The 12,305-nt window shown below is 46.9% G+C and overlaps 1 protein-coding gene across 7 annotated transcripts in view; it reads left to right on the forward strand.

The window, feature by feature from the left end:
• Positions 1-12,305, forward strand: part of SEPTIN5 (septin 5) — a 60,363-nt gene that overhangs the window by 27,114 nt on the left and 20,944 nt on the right. The window contains exon 1 of one of the 7 annotated variants that reach the window (XM_060785879.2): positions 4,826-5,160. The exons of 4 other annotated variants lie outside the window; for them this stretch is intronic. In XM_060785879.2, coding sequence (XP_060641862.2) covers positions 5,071-5,160 — 90 coding nt within the window. In that variant the 5' untranslated portion in view covers positions 4,826-5,070. Of the gene's footprint in view, positions 1-4,825; positions 5,301-5,411; positions 5,678-12,305 lie in introns of those variants that run through there. 2 more of the 7 variants (XM_060785881.2, XM_060785883.2) reach the window with 2 other exon arrangements.

Raw genomic sequence — 12,305 nt, forward strand, 5'->3', positions numbered from 1 at the left:
CTTGAGATGAAAAGCACATGTCTGTGTTTTAGATGGGTTAGGGATCAGCTGGTTTTCCCTGTAATAGGCAGTAAGGGCACCTAGAGCTTCGGAGAGCTTCTGTTCAACCATCTCAAAGCTCCCTGCTTGAGCAGTAATGGCACGATCATCAGCATAGATGAAACTCTCTGTCCCTTCTGGCAGTGACTGGTCATTTGTGTAAATGTTGAAACTTGATGGAGCAAGCACATTGAGCCATTTTGGTTCAAGTGGTGCCAAAATGCCTTCCTCAGACAGTGTAGATGCACCTTGAGGTTTTGACCTGAAAGGAACTGACATTTGATAAGAAGATGCATTGCTTTCACACATCACCATTATACCGGTTGGAAAGATCTGGACTGATGTCCCTTTGAAGAGGCTGGATGGCCATCTATTGGGGGAGCTTTGATTGTGCTTTTCCTACGTGGCAGAATAGGGTTAGACTGGATGGCCCTTGGGGTCTCTTCCAACTCTAGGATTCTATGTACATTTCTCATGGGGCTTCTTGTTATGTGAAACTTTCTCTTACAGGATTATTAGAAATAATAATAATCTTTATTTGTACCCCGCCACCATCTCCCCAAAGGGGACTCGGGGCGGCTAACATGAGGCCAAGCCCAAAATTACAGTACAGCAAAATAAAATACAAAGAAGCAAAAATACCATCAAAATAAATACATGAAATAACAAAATAAAATAAACAGTTTCAAAATACCATGATAGAGAAATAGAACACAGTGGGCAGGCCAAATATATTAGGATAAAATTGATAAAACCCTGAATGAGATAGGTAGTGGGAGAATGTGTTTCTGAGGGAGGAGCTCAAAAGGAACGAACAATGGGGTTTAATAAGATCCTTAAAACATGGTAAAGGATTGTAGTAACCCCACCTATTCCCTGTTTTCAGCTAAGAAATATGGGAGACTGCATGGGAAGGATATCAGTGCTGCGAAGTATAATTGTGAGCTGGATGGATCAAAGCCACGTTTAATAGTCTTCGTCTCTGCCGGGAATGGTCTTTTGTATGGCTATTGAGTCTTGATTACAGAATCAGGACAAGGCACCATAATTTTAAATTACTTGCATGTTTGTGTGTCCATCCCTATATATGTATAATATAAGGTTTATCTGTACTGTAGAATGAATGCTGTTTGGTCCCCCTTGAACTTCCATGGAATCCTGGGAGTTGTAGTTTTACAAGGCTTTGAGCCTTCTCTGCCAAAGAGTGTCTCACCAAATGATGGCTCCTATAATTCCATAACATGGAATCATAGTAGTTAAAGTGGGGTCAATCTGCATTCATTTTCCAGTGTAGCTACACCCTAAAACATCTGGAGGAACAAAAGTTGAGAATGCCGATTCTTCCCCGGTGCCATTCAACAAAGCTCAGCCTTTGAGTTCTTCAAACATAAATAGGGAGCATTTTTTCCTGAAAAAAACCACAACATTGTTGTCATTTGAGCAAATCGTCTGGGCCTGTGAATCCGGGGCGGGTAATTATGTGATGCAACAGCTGTCATGCAAGCGGAAATTTCTGCCTCTTGGAGCGTTTCCCAGCTCCCCACTCTTTCCTTACTTCTAAACAGCAGCTTGAGTTCGCACATAAAAAGAGTCTAATTTTAACTCATCTTGGTGATGTGTTGTCAGAAAAGACAGTTATGTGGGTGTTCAGGCTTTCTGTCCTTTCCGATCCTATCAATGCTTTTCCACGCGGGTTTTATGAAATCTGTTTGATTGGAGATGTTATCTCATATGGTGGGAATAATCCCTTTAATAGCCAAGGTGATGGTCCACCCTGGAAGGAAACATTAATGGAAGGAAACATTATCTTTCTTACTGTCTGTCCCACCTGTCTGTCCATCCATCTACCCATCCATTCACCCATTTGGCCACCCATCGGTCTGCCCATCCATCCATCCTACCAACACACCCACCCACCCATCTATCCGTCCATCCGTCCATCCATCCATCCTACCCACCCATCTGCTCATCCAGCCAGCCATCCACTAACCCATCTGTCTACCTCTCTGTTCACCCATCTGTCCATTCATCCATCTGTCCATCTGTCTGTTCCCCTACCCACCCATCTGTCCATCCATCCATCCATCCATCCATCCATCCATCTGTCGTTCCACCCAACTGTCTACTCATCTGTCCTCCGATCCCTCCAACCACCCGTCTGTCCACTCACCTATTCATCCATTTGTCCATCCATATGCCCATCCATCCATCCATCCACCCAGTGTCCAGTATGATCCCCATGGGGGATACATTCCTGAACTTCACGTTGATAAATAAAGTGAATCCTATTATTTTCAAGTGCCATCCTTCCATCCTGCAGAATTCTGGATTTGTAATTTTGCTGAGCTCTTTTGGCAACCTAAGGATGCTCAATCTCCCACCCATGGTTTGGGTAAAGTGAGAAATGCTGTTTCCCTTCTCGGAGAACTATTAAATTTAGGCACGTCTCTTCTCAACGCCAAGGCCTGGCAAGCTTGAGGCTTGATGATAAACCTGGCTCTGTGTAGAGATCCCATGGAAATATGGGAGTTGTTATTTTGCAAACCCCTTTGCCATAGATGCAGGCGAAACATCAGGAGAGAATGCCTCTAGAACATGGCCATATAGCCTGAAAAAACCCACAACAACCCTTTTGCCTTCTCTGCTGAAGAGGGCTGGCACCTTGCGAAATTACAACTTTCAGGGTTCTATCTCCTGTAGCCAGGGCAATTCAAATGGCATGAAACTGCATTAAGTCTACAGTGTAGATACACTCAGGGTTTGCTTGGATCTGGGTGATAGATGGTGTCATGTAAGCGACCATCATATTTGGGTAGGGGCTGAATGTCCCTTGACAAGGGTGTGGACCAAGCAAACGAGTGCCTCCAGCATTCAGAAACACATCCGAAAGCAGATTAGTCACAGAGGAGGCATTACAGATGTATTAAAGCAGCTGTCTGAGTCCCCCAGATTTATAACTTAATGAAATTCATGCGGCAGCAGCCTTTGATCAAGCATTGTGCCAACCACGTCCTGCTTTGCAAACTGAAATGCCCACCACCGATATCTTCAGAAGCTACATAATGGGTACTAAATAAATAAATAAATAATTTCTAGGCTCTCTAGGTCTTCACAAAGCCCAGGAACATATCCCTTGCAGAAAGAGAGTTTAATACTGGATTTATCCACTTCTCATTTCTCAATCTGGTTCATGATTTGAAGTAGCTATATTTTTGATATTTATTGTAATGCACTCCTCCAATAAGAAAGGAATATGTACCAAAGCGTAAAAAAAAATGACACACAAAAGGTTATATCTCGGTGAACATAATGTACAAAATTACGCAGGCTTATGGAAAAATTGCTTGCCTAAACGCATGTATAGCAGAGAAAGAAAAACAAACAAAAACAAAGCACGCTTATTTGGGCTTACTCCCAAATAAGCAAGCCTTAGGTGGATTTCTCTGTAAAGCCGATTTTAAGATTTATTTTATGGGATGATAGTTTGCATATCTCTGTCTGCATATGGATCTTGCAAGGCAATTGGCAAAACATTGCTATCAAGGCCACTACAGTCCACGTATTGAGCGTCAGTGTGGTGACTAGACCTCTGGAGACCCGGGTTCGAATCCCCGCTCGGCCATGGAAAATTTGCAACCGAGGGGCCTTTGGATTTGCAAAACAGGCTGCACGTGTGTGCTTTAGATTTGTCTATTGACTTGTAGTGACCCCAGGAATGTCATGGGGTTTTCTTAGGCAAGGAATGTTTAGGGATATTTTTGCCTGATCCTTCCCCTGAAATAGAGCCTACGACACTGAGTAGAACTGTTTAACAATGGAATATGCTGCCTGGGATTCTGACGGAATCGCCTTCTCTGGAGGTTTTAGTAAAGAGGCTGGATAGCCATCTTTCAGGAATGCTTTGACTGTGTATTCCTGCATGGCAGAGTTGGACTAAATAGCTTTGGGGCATTCCTTCCAACTTTAGTGGAGTGTGCTTCTGCCTTGGAATGTAATCAGTCTTTTCTGGAGAGAGGCTAGAAATAGGTTGGACTGGATGATCTTTGGGAATCCCTTTTAATTCTAGTGGAATATGCTTCTGCCTTGGAATGTGGTGAGGCTGGATGGCCATCTGTCAGGTACTTTGATTGTATATCCCTGTATAGTAGAATGAGTTTGGACTGAGTGGCCTTTGAGGATCCCTTCCAACCTTTTTGAGAGTCTGCTAGAGTTTCCTTTTCTAGAGGTTTTGAAGCAGAGGCTGGATGGCCATCTCTCAAGAGGGTTTTGATTGTGTTTACCTGCATAGTAGAACGGGGGTTGGCCTGGATGGTTTTGTGGTCTCTTCAAACTCTGTGACTATGTGGGATTCATTGATGGTCTGCAATGCCAAGTGCTAACCAGAGCTGACCTGAAATCAGACAGGATCTGGTGCTTTTTGGATATTTAGGCCCCATTACTTTCATTATCCTGATTTTAGAAAATCTTACAGAAAATTCGAAAGGGCCGATGATGTGGGGAAAAGACCCAGGGCTTACAGGAAACGTCCTGTGTCACAACTGCCACATTTTGCAAGTTGATGCCGAATGGAGCCCTGGCCCTGTGCCCCTGAGATCTTCTTGGATGTTGCCACTGCCTGGCTGGCATCTCCATCCACAAGATCCAACCTTGGGGTTGTGACTGGGGTGGGCCGAAGGGCCAAAGAACATGCCACCCTTGTGGTGTCCCTCCTCTGCCATGGCCTTGGCTGCGTTTCCTTCTGTGCTTCCCTCCTGCTCCACCCTCCTTGGTTGCAAGGCTGTGAAAGGAGGGCAAGAGCTTCTTGCCAGCTGGCTGGCTGTTTGTCAGTGAGCTCTGCCTGATAGCCAAGGCCGAGGCACTCGTGGTGTGTGTGTGTGTGTGTGTGTGTGTGTGGTTGTGCATGTGCTTGTCTGGTGTGGGCGGGAGCCACTGCCTTATGGATGTCGCCCAAGTGGGGAGGGACCGCATGGGTTGGGCTCTCTCTTTATTTTGGCCCGCGGTGACGCCTGGTCCTGCCCGCCGTTGGTTATTATGGATGCAATCATTATTCAGGAGCGATTAGTCGAACGCCTGCTTTCGCCAAGGACTCTGAACCAACGCAGCCATTCAGCCAAGCTGAAGGTACAGGGGATATTTATAGCCGGAGCTGAGCTGCCGAGCAGGAGGAGGCTGGGCGGGGGGAAGCCAGGATGGTGCCCGAGGAGAAGCCTGGAGCCCACGAAGAGGCTCTCAAAGGGCAGGACGGCAGCCGGACGCAGCCGGTAAGGAGGCACAACAATGACAAAAGGCAGGCGGGAGTGGGGAGGGTGTGGGGGGTGTGCAGCGACACCATGGTGGGTGAAGCACCAATGAGGCGGCGGTGGGTTATGAAAGGCAAGCCATCAAACCCCAGTCTATTTCTGCATCCTCCTGCCAACCCCTGCCTTGCCGCTGCCATTTGGGTAGCTTGGCAGGTGGCACATTGAAACAGAGGTGTCCGTTCCGTGTGTCATCCTTCTGCACCTTTGCCCTGGCCACAAGGTGCTGCCTAGGAGAGGGTGCCTCCCTCCGGCTTGCCTCTGCTCATGCTTGGCTGCTGTGAAGCATCCGAGCTCTTGCCATCATCGAAATGGACAACGCTGGGGGTGGCACAAGGATGGTAAGTCTCATGCCAGCATGCATGTTCAGTGTTGCGATTGCAGGTGTCCTCTCCAAAGGAGGTGTCACTCGTACACGGGCATGAGCATCCTTCAGGGCTTTGGTTGGTCGTCTGGCTTTGAAACAGGGAATCAGGCACAAGAGAGACAACATCTTTGCTGTCATACGTTGTGTTTCGTGGTAGCTTTAAAAAATGGAGGCAGCCAGGGTGAGGCTTGAGGCGAGATGCAAAAACCCTGGTAGAAAAAGAAAAGAGGGGAAAGCAAGTGGGTAGGGTTTGCATTGTGTGAGCTCCTTGTCTTGTGTGTCACCTGCTGTGCCAAGCTTTCGTGCCAAGAAGGAGACGTAGGGAAGCATGATAAAGGGCCCTGGGAACCATGCCGCCCATCAATTGGCAAGCGTCCCAGGCAAAGCCAAACACTTCCCGGCTGTTTGCCGCCCAGAGCCATATGGAGAACGTAGCAATGGATGCCAATTTGGAAGCTTTGGATGTATTTGTGGAGGTGGGGTGCTTCTCGCCTGCCGTATCCAAAGCAGCATGCCTCTCTGGATCCATTGCTGGTGAAGGCAAGACTGAGGCTGCAGTTGGACTGCTATGGGCAACTGGAATGGTGCGTTAAACTGTAGAGATGGGATAAGTCTGATCTTCTCAGGTCACAGGTCTGACTCTTGACTGTCCAGATTGGTCTGTGTACATTCTCTTAGAAGGAGCCTCACAGCAACGCTGCAAGGGCGCTAGAGTTTGTGCTTTACGTCAAAGAGTCTAGAAACAGTCCCTGGCACCGTGGTTGAGAGAACAAAGTTGGGAGGCTTCATGCTTTCACCAAGTGAATGTATAATGGGGAGAAATTCCAGCGGATGGGCTTTTAAATTGTAGAGGAGCCCTGGGTTGCTGTAATTTTTTCGGGCTGTATGGCCATGTTCCAGAAGCATTCTCTCCTGACATTTCGCCTGCATCTATGGCAGGAGAGAATGTTTCTGGAACATGGCCATACAGCCCAAAAAACTTACAGCAACCCAGTGATTCTGGCCATGAAAGCCTTTGACAATACATTGTAGAGTAACCCCTTTTTGCGTGGTATAGATGTATACAGGCACCTTGCTCACTCACAAGCCTGACAAATGGACTGTGATTCCCATCATCCACAACACACCTGGAGGGTGCTTGGGTGCAAAAAGGGAGGGAAATGCTCTTGTGTGCCTGTAGTAGGGAAGCCCATATTTTCTATATGGATGGCTAGAACACCATGTCAGCCTCAGTGACATGCCATGGCTCTTTGAAGCCCCAGAGGAGCTTTAAATGGGGCAACTCAGCCTGCTGGGCTCCAGAGTGTGCCGTCCTTTCCCCTTGGCATTGCTTAGCTAACATCACACGACCCAAATGCCCTGATGCACGGTGTTCTTGGCAAGGTATGCCACAGGAGGGGGAGATGGCTGGTCATGATCTTGCTTGATCTCTCTATGGATGAAGGGAGCTGCAGTCCAACAGCATCTTGAGAGACACAAGTTGCCTACTTTTGGCTTCCAACAATCCTTGATCCCCAGAAGTTGCTGGACTGTAGCCCCCAGAATCCCTAGTGAGTGGAAAGAAATGGCTGTGCAGTCAGTGATCGTTTCAAAATCTCTGTTTGTGTGTTTTTGAGAACACTGCACAGGCGCAGGAGGGACCAAGGGAGCTGGACCAGAATGAAAATGGGAGAAAATGGCAGAAAGCAAAGGATGCCGTTGAGCTTCGTCTCCTGCTGGCTGTTTTCAGCGGCCTCACTTGGGGAGTGATAAATACTTGACCAGAATATAAAAATATCCTCTTCCCCCAGAACCGTTTGTTCAAGCGGAGGTGTTTCACAAATGGGTATCTATTGTGCTTTCGCGTTGCTACGAGCTGAGTTTCAAAATCTGGGAAGGGATCCACATTTGGGGCTCGGCGAATGCCGAAATTCCTGGGATTGCATTTTGGATCGTCATCCCCTGATTCATCTCACTCAGTTGCAGAGGGAAATAGCAACTGATGCATATTGTCAGATCTCATTTTCAGGAGAGTGAGGCCAGGGGTAGATAATATTGCAGTTTGGGTGGGGTGAGGGCACATTTTGGGGTGTGTGCACTGTGGACACGGAGCAGGACAAATGTCACGTGAGTAGGAACAGACAGATGCCATTTAGGCACCTTTGTATTTTCTCCCATCAATGCATATTTCAATAGTATGCATGCTTACTCAGGTGAAAAGTCTGGGATGTTAGCTTTCAGGCACCCTTCTGTGCATATGTTTACTCAGAGGTAAGTTGTAGTGCAAATACTTCCCAAGGCTGTGGAGCAGTTCTGTGCATTAGCATCATAGAATCCTAGAGTTGGAAGGGCAATCCAGTCCAACTCCTTTCTGCCTAGATAGGAATACCTAACCAAAGCATTCCTGACAGATGGCCATCCAGCCTCTGCTTAAAAGCCTTCAGAGAAGGAGACTCCATGTGATTGCCAAACATCTCTTACTCTCAGGAGGTTCTTCCTAATGTTTAGGTGGAAACTCTTGTCCTATAGTTTGAATCTATTTCTCCATTGTGTTGTTGAAGGTAACATGGCCGGAATCACTGGGTTGTTCTGAGTTTGCCGGGCTGTCTGGTCATGTTCCAAAAGCATTCCCTCCTGATTTTTCGCCTGCATCTATGGCAAGCATCCTCCAAGGTTGTGAGGTCTGTTGGAAACTAGGAAAATGGGGTTTATATACCTGTGGAATAATGTCCAGGGTGGGAGAAAGAACTCTTGTCTGTTGGAGGCAAGTGTGAATGTTTCTATTGGCCATCTTGATTAGCATTTAATGGCACAACAGTTTCAAGGTCTGATTTCTTACTTCCTGGGGGAATCCTTTGCTGGGAGGTGATTAGCTGGCCCTGATTGTTTCTTGTCTGGAATTCCCCTGTTTTTAGGTGCTGTTCTTTATTTACTGTTATGATTTTAGAGGTTTTTTTAATACTGATAGCCAGATTTTGTTCATATTTATGGTTTCTTCCTTTCTGTTGAAATTGTCCACATGCTTATGGATTTCAGTGGCTTCTCTATGTAGTCTGACATGATGTCTAGAATTTCCATGTTCTCCAATAATATGCTGTGTCCAGGTTGGTTCATCAGGTGCTCTGCTACGGCTGACTTGTCCGGTTGAATTAGTCTGCAGTGCCTTTCATGTTCCTTGATTCGTATCTGGGCAATGCTGCTGCATTTGGTGACCCCTATGTAGACTTGTCCACAGCTGCATGGTATACGGTAGACTCCTGCAGAGGTGAGAGGATCCCTCTTGCCCTTTGCTGAATGTAGCATTTGTTGGATTTTCTTAGTGGGTCTGTAGATAGTCTGTAGGTTGTGTTTCTTCATCAGCTTCTCTCTGCGGTCAGGGGTTCCCTTGATGTATGGCAAGAACACTTTTCTTGCCTTGGTGGAAACAATCAGGGTGAGCTAATCACCTCCCAACAAAGGATTCCCCCAGGCAGTAAGAAGCCAGACCTTGAAACTGCTAGGCCATTAAATGCTAATCCAGGTGGCCAATTGAAACATTCACACCTACCTCCAACAGACAAGAGTTCTTTCTCCCACCCTGGACTTTCCATAAATATATAAACCCAATGTTCCTAGTTTCCAACAGACCTCACCACCTCTGAGTATGTCTGCCATAGATGCACATGAAACATCAGGAGAGAATGCTTCTGGAACATGGCCAGACAGCCCGGAAAACTCACAACAGCCCAGTATTTCTCCATTATTTCCTGGTTTCTAGAGCAGGAGAAAACAAACAGCCCTCACTACTTCTCAATGTGACATCCTTTCAAATATTTCAACATAGCTTTCATGTCTGCTTCTCTCAGCCTTTTTTCCTCCAAGCTGAATATATCGAGTTCCCTAAGTTCCTTGTAGGGCTTGGTTTCCAAATCTTTGATCATGATGGCCACCCTTCTCTGGGGTGCGGTGAGTGATAACTGCATTGGGTGATGTCCTCTGAGAGGGTGATGCCAAAATGTTGCTCTCTATACATGCTGGCTTGGGAGAGGGGGGTGACATCATGAGTGACCATCCCGAGTGACTCCAGCTATGGAATGCCACCATGTTCAGGGCGGTCCCATGACACTTAGCTGCCCGAGGCAAAGATGCCATTCCCCGCTGTGTGTGTTACATACACTGAAGCTGACAGAACTGCCAGATGCATTTCACATCAGTCCTGAGCATGGGATGCCATCCTTTGCTACACCTGCGGGCAACGTAAGGATGTGTGTGTGTATGTCAGGAGATGCCATCCAGAATACGTGGCTTTTTCAGTGCTGAGATGTGGAGTTGGTACAAGACGCATCAAGGGATGATGCCCGCCAGCCTCTGCCGCCTGACCTGGTTTCCCCCTTCTCTCTAATGGTAGGGGCCATCCTCTCAAGCACTTCTCAGTTATTCTCCATCCTTTCTAATCTCAAACGGCACTGACAGCGTTGCCCTTGAGCGCTACTGGGCATACCAGCCTTGGCACGAGAAGACAAAATGCTTCAGGAGAACGCTTGACTGATAATCTTTCCAATGGCACATTATATGTCTGCTGAGCAGGAACACAGTGCTTATTTTGCGCTACCTGCCCTTGATTTAAAATAACAATACATAAAAAACCCAGCAATCTCCTTTTTGGTTTTTGCCCGTTGGGACAATGTTGCTCATTGGCATGTTGAATGAATGCCGTTTGAGCTGCCGTGGCTCAATGCTGGGAGTTGTAGTTTGTCTCTCTTTTAGTAGAGATGGTGAGAGGCCTTGTAAAACTACAACTCTCAGGATTCCATAACACTGAGTTCAAGTGGGGTCAAACGGCATTCCCTCCCCAGTATAGATGCACCTTGAGAAATGCTGGGACTTCTAGTCCCCAATGTAACATTTCTCAGCGCTCCTTTTTGGAAATTTGCTGAGGATACAGAATAGAAGGTAGCTTATGGCTTATTTATTCTGAAATGAAAGAGGGATGTGTTGGCATCCTGTTGTGCGTGCATTAGGTTCAAAAGCTGCTCCCAAACACATCCATCTTTGGAGCAATCAATAAGGAGGAAGAAGCTGCAAGAATCTGGGACACATTCATAAGGGTTTTAAAACTATATATATATATATATATATATATATATATATACTCTCACTCTCTCTCTCTCTCTCTCTCTCTCTCTCTCTCACACACACACACACACACACATTGAATAGTTGCCATATGTAAAGCCGCCTTGGGTCTCCTTCGAGTAGGGCAGGATACACACACACACAGAGAGAGAGAGAGAGAGAGAGAGAGAGCGTGTGTATGTATACATACAGTGTCAATTTATGCCTGGAAGCCATTGCAGGGCAAACTCATGGCTAATTAAGTGGACCCGACTCCCAATGAATTGATAAATTCCAGGTGGTGGAGTGCTGTTGTTAGACCTGAGCTTTCACAATGATGAAGGGGGGTCGCCGTTGCCTTCTTCTGAGGCCGAGTGTGACTTGCCCAGGGGTACCAATGGGATTTATGTGGCCACTGGAGTCCTAGTCCAAACCCGTCCACCGTACAGGATTTGGGGCCTAATGGAACCCATCGTAGAGTGAACTTACTTGTGCCAGTCTGGCAACTCTGCCCGGTTGCCCCAATCCACCACTTTTGGGCACCAGCCCCATTTCACAGTTTGCTCCTTCCTAAACATTTTGAGGGATGAAGCCACAGATGGAGCCAAGCTGAGAAGATGCTGGAATCGTGCTCTGTGACGGATGCCGGAAGTGGGAGAAAGAGGCCTCTGTCTAGCAAGCGGCCAAGGAGACCTCTGAAGCTACATCCAGCTATGAATAGGGCATTCAGAAACTGCCTGCGGAGCAGAGTTGGAAGAAGCAGAGCTGGGATTTTGGGTCCCCCCGACAGGAAGTTAGCTGCCTCATACTGAAACCAAGGTAAACATTAGAGGTATGGGGTTGGAGGCTCACATTGGAGTCCATCTTGACTTGATAGCATTGAGGGGCCCCAACAAAACAACCCACTCCTCCACCAGTGTTTGGCTTCCGCTGGTATTGAGTTGTGAGCATTCTTTGGCCAAATCACCTCCAAACGGTGCACCGTACTACATATTCCTTTTCTGTAGTATGTGTCTTCCATGTACAATGGGGATCTGCTAGGATTTGGTTGCCAGATCCACTGTGGTTGCCAGAATCCATTGATGCTTGTGTCCCATGATATACAATAATGTTTCTTCCATAGAACGACAGAATCAAGTTTGGGCTTTTTAGGATTTTCTGTATATGGTGGAGGACTGACTGTACTCCATTCTTGCAAGAGTGTGTGTATCCTCTCAAAGAAGTGTCTTGCTAAACTATACACTGCAGGTGTCAATGAAATGGATCCATGATCGTTACAATGGTATCAATCTGGGTTCAACTAAATTTCTGTTGTTGAGTAGAAAAAATCTGGGCAAAGGCTGGCTCCACATCTGGTTTTGTAACCCTCAGCCAATTCAGAACCATAGAGAGCCCAGGGGCATCCAGTCCAGCTCCAGGGCTATTCTGCCATGCAGAATCCAAGCCGTCCCGACACTCTATGTCTGTTGATGCAGATGAGGATCGTGTTGGCTTTTTTTCACTGCTGCATCACACTCCTGCCTCGTATT

This window comes from Anolis sagrei, chromosome X (assembly GCF_037176765.1).
Source record: "Anolis sagrei isolate rAnoSag1 chromosome X, rAnoSag1.mat, whole genome shotgun sequence".
Lineage (NCBI taxonomy): Eukaryota > Metazoa > Chordata > Lepidosauria > Squamata > Dactyloidae > Anolis > Anolis sagrei.